Below are 13,176 nucleotides of genomic sequence, written 5' to 3'. Positions count from 1 at the left end.
TTCAGTTAATTTATCACTGAATCTTAATTCAACAGGGAACTTGGGAGAACCAGTGTAAAATGCTCATCTCGAAGGTATCTTACCTGAGATGCAAGACAGCTGGGGATTTACACTATAGCAGTCACTGGCAGTGGGTTGCCGGGGGCTGGCACTTCCTGCCAAGCCTGGGTGTGAGCTTTTCCAGCCAAGCAAAAGAATGCAGGCGCCTGAATTGGCAGTCCCCGTGCACCGAAGTGCTCAAAGCAGGGGTTACGGTTAGGGCACCAACAGCCTTTGCTACAGCTAGGATCGGGATTATTTCCAAAAGGATAAACCAGAAGCAACCACGTTAGATGACACATATAACAGAATACAGGGTTGAGTGCTTTTCCACAAAAATATCCTTCAAAAAAAGAGGATGCCACCTTATATTTAAACCCTGAAAGGTTTAATATTATGGGACACTGTCAATTACTGTGTCTTAATCTGAAAACAGCAAAGGAGTGTTTGCGGAAAACCCAGTAATCTGAAAGGACCTCAACCATGTTCAACTTGGATGCTATTAAAGGTCAAGCAAAGAGATTTAATACAGACTTGGTTATTGAGGGTATGACTTTTCAACTTCAAGTGGTAGATGGCACAGCAGCTCAAAAAAAAAAGTGTGTGGGAGGTGGATAAGCCAGAATCCTCAGATATGACAATACAAATAAAGAAACATAGGAAATGCTTGTCTTGACTAGTAATTATGGGGAGTGAAACTAAAACAACATGTGGTACTCACAATTGGATACTGGTTGGAGCTCAGAGATATTGACATAAATATATACAACTGATGGCATTAAACTTAACACAGTCCTTCTGGAGAACATTTAGTCATACATTAAAGAAACCCTAAAACTAAACCCCTTGTCCCAGAAATTCTATTTCTAGGAACATATCAGAAATAAGTAACTGAAATGAAGAATGGTAGCAAACATCAATAATAGTAATAACAAATATTTATATAGCACACACTAGAGCAGTGCCTGGCTGCTCTCAATGTTTTATATCAGGGTTCCCAACTGAGAGCGAGTCTGACTTCTAGGAGACACTTGGCGATGTCTGGAGACATTTTTGTATATCAAAACTGGTGGGCAGCGAGGGATGCTGTTAAACGTCTACAATGTATAGGACAGCTCCCCCAGCAAAGATTTATCTAGCCCAAAATGGCAACAGTGTCATGGTTGAGAAGCCCTGCTTTACATCCATTCACTTAAATAATCCTTGACAAACCTATGGTATTTTTATTATCTCCATTTTACAGATCAATAAAGATAATTTTTCCATGCACTGTTATACATAATTTTGAAAAACTAGGAATAAACTAAATACCAAAAAACAAGGAGTTAATAAATTATATAAAGCTACCCAATGGAAGCATGAAAATTACTTATTTGAAATATAATAAAACTAAAATACCAGAACAAAGAATTATAAATTTTATATAATTACAATTATTTTAAGATATGAATATAAAGACTAAATGGGAAAATAAGACATGAAAGTTACTATTCTGTTAAGATGACAGAAATTGTAATGGATATTTTTTCCTTTCTAACATTCATATTACTGTGATTTTTAAAAGAAAAAACACTCAACAATGGAGATAAGAAATTTGGAATTTTCCTTAAAGGATGAAAGTTCTTATGAAATAAGGAATATCTTATTTTAACAACACAAGAGTTAACAAGCTAAGAAGACAGTTAATATCAAGGCATTTAGGAAGAAGGATTTCCATGGAATAGCACCAAATGTTAGTGTTTTAAATTCTGAAGTCATAGTATTCCTGTTCAGGGTAAGAATGAATTAGCTAGATTTTATATCTACTTCTCTATCGTTTACTTATTTCATGGTTCACTATCACCTAAAGATAATGGGCAAAAAGAAGAAAACTTCAATTCAGTTAAGTTTGATTCACAATAGCATCTCTATTACATAAGGTAATTTAAACTGTTATTTTAAATGTATTAATAATAGTAATAATATCAGTATTAGTAACATTATTATTGTTGCTATTATTAGCAACATGTATTGAATGCTTCCTACGTGGCTACTGTGTAATCTAATCCCCACAACATCCATATGAGGTAAATGTTTTTATGGACCCCATTTTTCAGCAAAGCTCACAGACATTTAAAATTAAGGAATTTGGGGCTTCCCTGGTGGCTCAGTGGTTAAGAATCAGCCTGCCAATGCAGGGGACATGGGTTCAAGCCCTGGTCCGGGATGATCCCACATGCTGTGGGGCGACTAAGCTCGTACGCCACAACTACAGGGCCTGCGCTCTAGAGCCAGCGAGCCACAACTACTGAGCCCGCGTGCTACAACTAATGAAGCTCGCGCACCTAGAGCCCGTGCTCCACAACAAGAGAAGCCACCACAATGAGAAGCCCGTGCACCACAACGAAGAGTAGCTCCCGCTCGCCACAACTAGAGAAAGCCCATGCACAGCAACGAAGACCCAATGCAGTCAAAAATAAATAAATTTTTAAAAAAATAAATACATAATTAAATTAAGGAATTTGCCAAGGGTGTACAGTAAATGGAGGCACCTGCGTTGAAATTCAGGCAGTCTGACTCCAAAGCCCAACTGCCCCAATCAAAATATAAGTGTGCTGGGGACAAGGTGGGGTGAAGGGAAGACAGCCTCTGCCCTTGCTCCTCTCCCTACAGCAATGAACTGACAGTATCTGATACGTAGGATGTAAAACCTGCCTTTTGAAATATGTTTCCTAATTTTTCTGAGTAGACCTAACAATGAATTAACCAACAGGATCTCATATTTTAAATAATTTTAAATTACTAAAATTAATTTTTATTATTTCAGATTTAAATATTGTAAATAATTATTTTAATAATCAATCAATATTGACAAATAAATACTTGCCAAAAACAGCTGAGTGAATTCAAAGGAGAAAAAAAATAAGGCTGTCAGAGTTTCCACACGAAGTCCTACAATCTATGATTCTAACATGAGGGGATTTCGTCCGATTCTCATATCCTATTGGATATTCTGTTCTCATAGATCTGAAGATTAAAAAAATAAGTCTGGGCTTCCCTGGTGGCGCAGTGGTTGAGAGTCTGCCTGCCGATGCAGGGGACACAGGTTCGTGCCCCGGTCCGGGAAGAATCCACATGCCGCAGAGCGGCTGGGCCCGTGAGCCATGGCCGCTGAGCCTGCGCGTCCGGAGCCTGTGCTCCGCAACGGTAGAACGCAAAAAAAATTAAAAAATAAGTCTATCTCCTGTCAATAGGAAAATGGATACCTAAGACTAAGGAATAGGGGACTGTCTGTTTGAACAATTTAAGCATCTGTTTCTAGAATGCTGAAGAGGATCGAATAGGAAGGTTAAATATAAAACACTATTTGTAGATATCATATTATCGGGCTTACACGTCTCTAGTCTAGTCTCACCTCCCCAGAGTATATATTACGAAATGAAGTCACTAAAAACAAAATGCTGTGATCTTCCGAGATCCCTGAAGCGAAGATTAACTTAACAAATAACAGGGATCAGGACACGAATAACATATCGTCATGCAGAAAGGAGGGGAATTTGGCATGAACCAAAGTACAAGCTCCTACCCAGGCTGAGCCGCTATCAGCTCAAAGCAGGCTACAGGCTGGTGTGAGGGGGAAGGAGGAACAACTGGTCTCCACGTTCCACACCTACAAAAACCTCCAAACTCCACACCTGTGAGCTGTCTCAGTCATGGGCTACAAGGTCAGAAAGGAAGATGACAGGTAAGGAAAGTGGAAAACCTCCTTTGTGCATGGAGCTTAGATTTCTTCCCACCATATATATGTATGTGTCCGACAAACTGTGAGTAAATCTTATCAAAAATACAGCCCTCTTTATATGTGGAGATTTCAATGTATAAAGAATCCTGGTGTGTCTTTCTTAGCTGTATGTTTTTAAACACCAGCAATAACTGAAATGAAGGAAGATACCAACAAGAACAACAATAGCAAATATTTATACAGCACTTACAAAGCAGTAATAGGCTGATCGAAATGCTTTCTATCAGGGGTTTTCGACCAAGAGCAATTGTGCCCCTGAGGAGACATTTGACAATGTCAGGAGATATTTTTAGGGGATTTTAGACATTAGTAGGACTGACAGACACATTCACCACCATTATCCCTTCTGATTATTTGGACATCAATGTGATTGGTGGGGTCCCGTGCCATAGCAGTTGTTCAGTATTTTTAATAGTATACCTCTGCCTGAATATACTATAAATAGTTAAAACAAACATCATACCTAACAACACCTGAGATGTCAACAAATATTTTCAATAATATGGAGTACTTCAGATATATTAACCGAATGTCAGCCTTTGAAAATAACTTTCCCCTTTTCCAGGTCCCAGAAGGCCAATGACATCTGAAAAATCTTTTCCTTAATCTAGTTACCACAGGAATTGGCACACTTGCTTTGTGAATATACTTGCAACTGTGACTGCGTGTAAGAATTCAAATGCAAGCCCTAACTTAAAGAAAAACTTGGTACAAGTTATAAATATTATTTCATCTGTAAATCTACAAACTTTTAACAATAACGCTTAAGGAGGTCGTTGGTTAATGTTATTAATAATAACTTAATGAATAATAATGTTATCAGTGTTGGTTCATTAATTGTGACATAGTAAATGTCACATAGTAATGTAAGACATCAACAACAGAGGGAAGGGGACGCAGTGAAGGGTATATGGGAACTCCCTGTACCATTTTTGCATTTAATTTCTATAAATGTATAACTATCCTAAAATAAAAGTTCCTTTACACAAGGTAAAAATACACATAATAAAGTTACAGTATATTTTTCTGTACAAGAAAATAAGAAAAGCTAATTCTGGTTCATCCATATTACATTTTCAGTCTCACACACTGTTGACTTACAAAACAATAAAGAAAAATGGTCAAGAATCATCCAGGTGACTTTTGACTGTGCTGCGGGATTCCACATGCACGCCTGCTTTCCATACTTTTCTGACTGGAATTCTATCTCATTCACAGAACAAAAAAAAAGACAACTGAGCAACTAAAATGTGCCAGGAGCTGGGGCAGGTCTGAGGATTCAACGACAAGAATGGGCCCTGGCTCCAAGCTCACAGACGAGAGCTCGGTTTCTCAAACAGGCAAAATGACCACTTGGGGAGATTGTTAAAATGCAGCAATAGACCACACTTTCAAAAACACTGATCTATAACACCTATCATAAATGCTGGGACAGATGAACACTTCTAGGGACCACTGCCTCTGATCCTGGCAGGGAAGCTGTGGGAGGAGCAGAGGAGAGGGCACCCAACCCCCACCTGGAAGGCAGGGAAGAATTCCTAGAAAAGGTTTACTTGACCAACCATTGGAGTGAGTTGGTTTTAATCCAATAGTAGAATGAACTTGAGGACACATCCTGCTTAGAGTGGGGAAGGCTCAGTACCAAGAACATTGACAGCTTCCGAAAGTAACTGAACACTGGGTACCAAGTACCAACCCCAGCAGCTGGAAACCAGCAGCACAGATGAGTCTAACTCGGGCCACTCCAGGACAGAGAAGGGGGCTTTGTTCATTGGAATTCAGTTACTGACGAAATATGCAAACAGGATTCTAGGCCTGATTGTATGCTGCAGGAAGCCATCCGGCCTCTGCTCACTCGCATAGTCATCTCCCTGGAAGAGCTTTTTCATGTGCTAATGGGTTTCTCAATTTTTGCCTATTTCAGTAGCAAAATATCACGTCATATTGATTCAGGTTGTTTGGCTTTGAGACTTCTTTGCTCTTTATGTTTTTGTCTCCTCTACATTCAGCCTGCCAAGAGGTGCATCTCATGATTAAGGAAACAGTCACTAAAATGAGGGCCTAAGGCACTTCACTGATGTCCCCACACTGCACACATGGGCAAACGTCCCTTGTCATCTATGCGCAGCCTGCAGACCACACAGTGGTCCTGAGCTGCTGGTGACCAGAATCATTTAGTTTAAAACCTGATTGAAAACACCCCAGCAACTACAACAGAACCCAGAAAATAGCAGGTATTCTCTGAATCATTTATTTTGGGCTCTTTTTTTTTTCTTACTTCTCATTCTTAACCATGTGTGGCTGGGTTGAGGTTGACAGAAAACTGACCACTACTCCATGTAAGAAACAAAGATGAGAAATTTTAGAAAATTACAGGGAAATCAATGCCTACTTTCTTCCTAATGCAAACCCAATAGGATAAGAATGGTTCATCGTAAAACACCAGGCAAATATTACCTACTGGATGACTTCCAAATTATGGGAAGTAAATGTCAATTCTTTATTACAGTAATCAAGAGGGAGATTTACCTTCAGCACCATGAATTTTTATTTAGATTTTGTTACTTAGAGAAATTCTGCAGCATAAGGCCTAGCAACAAATTCAGTAAATACACAGAATGCAAATCTCAAGCACTTTTTAAAAATGGTGCTCTGTTCATTTAGCCACAGACAAATTCTCATCATAAAACAGAGGATTCTTCTTGTAACAGCAAAAGAAGCGGGTAGGAAGGAGGTAGATGGATAAGGATCTAGTGAGAAAATGAGAACTGCTTCCTCAACCCATTTGCAAAATATCCGTAATTTCCCAGCTTAAAAATCCATCACTATGAAATCCACCATGAGTTTTTAAATGCATAGGAGCAAAGATAGAATGTAATCATTATTTTAAAGAATTCACATGGTCAGAGATAAAACATAGTAAGAATTTCATTTCATGATTTCTTTTCTCCTCCAAATGTCCCATAAATCACTGGCCCCGCAAAAACTCACAAACTATACTTTTCCTTTGCCTGCTGTAACACTAGTTATTCAGAGTTGGACAATAAATATTTGTTAACAACTAACTAAACAGTTCTCAGAGTACTGTCAGATACCAGACTGCATGGGTGGGTAGGAGTTATGTAGGGAGAAAATGCATCTGCTGGGGAAAACTGTCAAATTTCTTCTGTCAAACACAGTCCAGGCGCTTCTAACACCATAAAGGGAGTTCTTGCCTAAGAGTTGAAGCAGAAGGTAAACGCACAGAATCCAGGAGTTGAACAAGAAAACAGGCCAGGTCAAAAGCCTGGAGATTCATTCTGGCAGCAGGTTCCTAGCTAGGGGCGGGCTGGCTGGGACAGAAGAAAAGGGTCAGTGTTGGTATGACAGGAGGAGCTGTTTCTCAGAAGGGCAAGTGCATGGCTATCAGATGAGGCATTCCCATTGACGATATGCAAGTGACCTAGAAGAATCTGTGCAAGATGCCTATCTTACAACTGCTGTGTAGCCCAGCCTCTAACAGTATCTGGATCAATGGCGTTAAACTGAAATCTATCGTGTTTCCAGACCATTATGACGGTTTTCCTCTATTTGGAGAAATAGTCCTCTATGCAGACTAAATAAAGCTTTTTACATAAGGCACCAAAAGGCAAACAGGTCACACAGTACAGAATCATATGGGAGGCTGTGTGCCCTTTCCCTTTGCTTGCTTTGCTTGCTTGCAAACAATAAAAACCTTTCTGAACAAATGAAAGTGAACTTTGAAACCAGCAAAACATTTCAGGCATCCTGCCACAAAGATATTCTCCAAGCAACTGCAGCCTGTTTGCTGTCCTGTATAGCTCTAAATTTCTTGCCACTTACAGGATGTGTGGTTAAATGAGCCCAGCAGAGAATTACAGCTTTGATGCTTTGATGTCAAAAATCACTAACAGATCTCGATCAAAGGGTGAGAAAAAACTGGCAAATTTCCGCTATGATGGTGCACGTGGGGCCTCATTCAAGCCAATGTTTTATCTTCATTTAATATCTACACTGTATTTTTTTTTCTGTTATTAACTTAAAAACTCTTCTAACAGAAACAGCCAGCATTTATTGTAATCCTTCCTGCAATTTGCCAAGCACTGCGCAAGGGATTTTACACCTTTAAAGACTTAGAACAGCCCCATTATCTCCATTTTACAAGAGAGGAAACTGAGACTCAGAACGCGGAAGAGCTGGGACTCCACCGTGTAAGTCTAAGTCCAGAGCCTTTCTGCTAACGCTAACGTGTTCCACAAATTACACAGAAAATGGGTTATTCTAAAAATAATACTGGCGGGGGGGCGGGGAGCTTTCCTGGTGGCGCGGTGGTTGAGAGTCTGCCTGCCGATGCAGGGGACACGGGTTCGTGCCCCGGTCCAGGAAGATCCCACATGCCACGGAGCGGCTGGGCCCGTGAGCCATGGCCGCTGAGGCTGTGTGTCCGGAGCCTGTGCTCCGGGAGAGGCCACAACAGTGAGAGGCCTGCGTACCACAAAAAATAATAAAAATAATAATAATAATACTGGGGGACTCCCCTGGTGGCGCACTGGTTAAGAATCCGCCTGCCAATGCAGGCAACACAGGTTCGAGCCCTGGTCCGGGCAGATTCCACGGGAGCAACTAAGCCCGTGTGCCACATCTACTGAGCCCGCGCTCTGGACCCCGTAAGCCACAACTAGTGAGCCCACGCGCCTAGAGCCCGTGCTCCTCGACAAGAGAAGCCACCGCAATGAGAAGCCCGTGCAACGCAACGAAGAGTAGCCCCCGCTCGCGGCAACTAGAGAAAGCCCGTGTGCAGAAACGAAGACCCAACGCAGCCATAAATAAATAAATATTTTAAAAACTAATACTGGGAATCACCATCCCTATGAACATAAGTTATCAGGACATGAAAATGTAATAAAATAGTGAGGGCACCTAAGTAATTACCTGTCTTGAGGGCACCTAAATAATTACCAGCCTCAGCACAGTTTGGGATGATGACAGCTTCCACAGCCAAAAGAGAAAGTGAATATATAGAGTCTAAATCCAAAGACTCAACCTTCTGTCCCAGAGATCCAGAAATCAGGCCTGTCTTTTAAGTTGGAAGTTAACCATCTTAAAACTCAAAATTCAAGTAAGTCATTCAAAATCTGCCATTTTGCATGAATTCCCTTCAGAATCAGTAGGGGTTTACAAGTCAGAAATCCAAACAACAGGGGGGAAAAGAAAAAAGGGCAATGTATGAAAAGGCAATCTATTGAAGAATTTGTCCAAAAGCCAAAAAACATATGCAGAGAAGTTCAATTTCACACACACACATACAAAAATGCAAGTTCAGACAATTATTTACTACTTTTCATCTCTCTGCCCTTTGTGGATAGCAGTTTAACAGTAAAAACATATTGGCCCCAGAAGTTACCCAAATGACTAAAATATATGTACACAGGTCATTATTTTTAATATTTTTTAAATGGGATGCACTATGACAGGATGGTTTCATCTTTAGTTTAAAAAGAAAAACTGTGCTTGTGGGAATTTAGATGTAAAGCTGTACATTTATATATTCATAGAAGAAAGTGTGGCAGGACAAACAAAACTAGTAACAATGATCATAGAGGGGGAGAGGAACTGACAATTGGCCACTTTGTATAATTTTAATTTTGCATTAAAATTTTTAAGAAGGAGGCTGATTATTTAAATATATTACTCAAAATTTAGCATCAAAATGTAATGCAATAAAATGCTTCATTAACTTGAGAACAACCCCACAGAGAGGGCCCCACTAATTCCCACCTAGGTCACAATCCAAGTTTCAATACTTTGCGGTTTAGACAGAAAGTTTTTGACCTGGGTTCCTTTAGCCCTGGACTAAAATTTCACTTTGTCACAATGGTAGGACTGGGCTATGACTCATCTTCCTCTGCCAAACAATTAAAGTTCTAGTTCAGCGGGAAAAAACTACTTGAGCTGCCAGTTCACTGAACTGTTCAAATCAAGGTCAAAATATTGGGGCAGGGGCAAAGGGAGTCACTGAGTCCAGATCCTATCTAATTCTCACACCAGTCCTTTCGGTGACCCTCCAACCAAACCCTGAATTTGCAAATGATCAGAATAGAAAGCACCTGGTGCCCTCTAACTAGGGTCAAAGAACCCAAGTGAAACGTGAAACCAGGATCCGTGTCACAATCATACCTTTCAAGTAATGCCAAGGAAAAACACAAGTAAAAAGATGACAGAGTGCACAGCTTCAGCTTAAATATATTTTAAGTACCACACAAACATAATATTTAATTACCCATTCCTACACTGCAGGTAGCAGGCAAAGCTCTTTATCAACTGACTATATTTTTATAATTTTTACAGAACTTATTATTCCTTTTATTTACCTGGAACTCTTACTATTGCTTGCAAGGTGCTTTAAAATATGTTACATCATTAATCCTGACCACAATCCCCTCAGGGGTACGACTGGTTGGGAGACCAGTCTCAGAAGTTCAGTGTCTTACACAGTCGATAGTAGGGGGAACTGGGACCCAGGTCCCCCCCACCCAAACACTTCTTCAGTACCATGTTAATCACACTTCTCATTTCCCTCGCCCAAAATTCTTGTTTCAAACAAGTCACTCTGTCTACCCTTCGCCCAACTGAACAATTTTTTTTTTCTCTCAAGCCTCTGCAAATTACATTCCACCTGGTCTGCCTAAGCACCAACTCATTTTCTTTATAAACATTAAGATCAGCTAAAAATTCACAAGCCCTGAGAAATTCTCCCAGACAAACCTCCCTGCACTCTGATACTCTAAATGACGTGTTCCTTTATTCTCATACAGTCAACAGGCGGGTGAGGCAGCCACTAATATCTGGCAAAGATAATCACACCCCTTCCTTTCAAACTAACTTTGGCACCAAGAACCTTTGGAGCAACCTCTCTGTAGTGTCCCCAACTGACCCCACCTCCACATTCACACACAGAGACACCTCAGCCCCTGATGAAATTCTTATTCCGACGTTCTCCACCTGCCTTGCTTCATGAAGACGCCAGCAACCAGGAGCCCTGTCTCTTCAGAGAGGTCTGCTCAGCGTGCCCTGAGCCAGCCTACTCCCCTGTGATCCCTTCCAAGAGCTTCTTCCTGATGACAGCTCATCTTCAGACGGGCCACCGTCTCATATAACGCACGCCCCTCCGTCAGCGCAAACCGGAAACGAGCAGGTCCAGCCCTCATCCAGCCTCGTGCTGCTCAGGGGAACCTGTTCGTCCAACCATTCCGCAAGCGGAGACGGAGACTCCGCTGCTAACAGGCATATGGGTTCGGTGCTGACGTACAGCACTGCCAAAGCTTCCTTCTTGCCCCTCTTCTGGAGCTTTCGGTCTGGTAGGGAACCAATAACTCTCCCCTGTGCACCTCCATCTTGAATCCATGTCACAATCACTTGGATAGTTTCTTTAACAGCTACAAAGTCAAGGCCTCGGTTTATTTATGTCAGGCTTCTGAGTGTGGGGCTCCAGCACACTGGTGATGCTAACGTGGAACCAAGGTTGAGAATATTTGAACCCGTTTATCTAAAAAGGAAACGGCTGCCACAGAGTCCTGTCAGCCCGACAAGAAAGCAGGAAAGATGGCAAGAAAAGCAAGGCCTCCCAGATATGGCTTCCTGAGCAGGGCAATTTCTAGACCTAAATCATCTGTGCATTACTAGATGCCTACAACTCCAAATAATTTTTTATTTCAAACTTGCAAGCCTTTCTTTTTTTTTTAAACTTTGTTCTCCTTCAATTCGATTATTTGTAACATTTGGTCATTTGTACACAGATATCAAGATTAAGTAAAGGAAAAGTAAATATTTTAAAATATAAAGATTCTATATCAAAGATAGATAGATATAGATACTCAGATTTCAGCTTACTCAGTTTTCCCTTGTTATATCTCAACGGATAGCTGAGAGGCAAATGTGCTAAATTAGAGTTCCACATTTTAGAAGAGAGCAAAGAGCAAAAGATGGTCAATTTCAAAAAAAATAACACTGAAAGGCTAATTTTGAACAAATATGTACTTTAATTTATTCCATTTTATTACTTGTTGTAGTATTCCCCTTAGGTTCTGCAACAGTCATTTGAAACATCAACCCCTGTATGGTCAAGAGTTTAATGCAAAACACTTATGGTTTCACTCTTTCCAGCTTACTTGAGGTGTGTAAATAAAGGATTCACCCCAAAGTTTAATCTATTATGGAGACTGCTTTGAAGACCAAAAAAGGCCACTGTTGTAATGGAATATGCCATCCATAAACGTGTACTCTTTTTTATATCTTTATAACAAGATCACTAAAGAGATCTACCCTGCAGATACAAGAAAATAGTAAGTTAATAACAGCCAATAAGAAGAGCGTCTAGGCCCTTGTAGAATCTGAAATCATGTAATACTGATTTTCTATTTTTATTAAAATAGAATGCCCTGAAATATTTATTTTTTTAAAAAATGCTTTCTATTTTCTTAAAGACCTTGGACTGATCACAGGGCAGGAAAGAATGCTATCTGAATGAACCAGAATTCATATTTAAAGCTGCAGTCTACTCATTTAAAAGTTTGCTTAATATTTAAAGGTTTGTTTTTTTTTCTTCTAATTATCTTCTGATTTCAACCACTATAGTTACCTGAGACCCTCTGTAGCAGGACAGTAACACGCAGACTAGCAGACGAAGAAGACTATTCATGCCGGGGAAAGAAAGAGGATTGAGAGTCAAGAGATACCTTTGAAAGGCCACAGGCTGCAATGCTACTCCTGCACGTGGGGTTTTAATTCAGTTCCTGGTAGGTATTTTAATTCTCTGTTGAGACCACACTGATCTTTAAATAAGAGAGAAAAGTAACAGCCAAAAAAGAGAATTATAGCACACTGATTTCCTATTACACTTGGCCAAGAAACCAGATTTGCTAAGAAAATATGGGCTGCTCCAAGCATTCTAGTTGAAATGTGCTCCAGAGAGAGGATGCCTACCAGCATTTACCACATCATTCATATGGAGTTAGGAAGGAAAACATTAAGAGGGAAAGAGTAATTCCAAAGGAAAGAAAACCATTTTTTAAAAATTCTAACCAGCCTAAAAGTTGTCCCGTAGTAACAATATTCAAACATGATACGTAAGGTGAAATATTACACATCACTTGAGGTTTTTTTTTTTTCTTCAGAAAACTTAACGTGACCAGTACATAAATATACAGATTAAACAAGATATGGACATCTGAACCCATTAGAAAAACTAGGTCACCCTGGAAGTAAACTCCAGTGACAGTGACCAATCCAACGTGAAGTTCTGTGTCTGCACTTCTTCTGAACAAGACTGCCTTAAAGCAAAACTCCTCCATTTACAG

General features: G+C 40.2%; 1 protein-coding gene across 10 annotated transcripts in view; it reads right to left on the bottom strand.

Moving 5' to 3' along the window:
* Positions 1 to 13,176, bottom strand: part of UTRN (utrophin) — a 508,091-nt gene that overhangs the window by 433,804 nt on the left and 61,111 nt on the right. Inside the window, exon 1 of one of the 10 annotated variants that reach the window (XM_089922092.1) lies at positions 10,827 to 11,230. The exons of the other annotated variants lie outside the window; for them this stretch is intronic. Within the exon in view, the coding sequence (XP_089778218.1) occupies positions 10,827 to 10,836 (10 nt within the window). The 5' untranslated portion in view covers positions 10,837 to 11,230. Of the gene's footprint in view, positions 1 to 10,826; positions 11,231 to 13,176 lie in introns of those variants that run through there. 10 annotated transcript variants of the gene reach the window in all.

Source organism: Delphinapterus leucas, chromosome 12 (genome assembly GCF_059928025.1).
Source record: "Delphinapterus leucas isolate spDelLeu-1000000601 "Yukka" chromosome 12, BTC_Dleu_Yukka2, whole genome shotgun sequence".
Lineage (NCBI taxonomy): Eukaryota > Metazoa > Chordata > Mammalia > Artiodactyla > Monodontidae > Delphinapterus > Delphinapterus leucas.
Note: the sequence above shows the minus strand (reverse complement) of the source record. Positions and strands in the feature narration are given on the sequence as shown.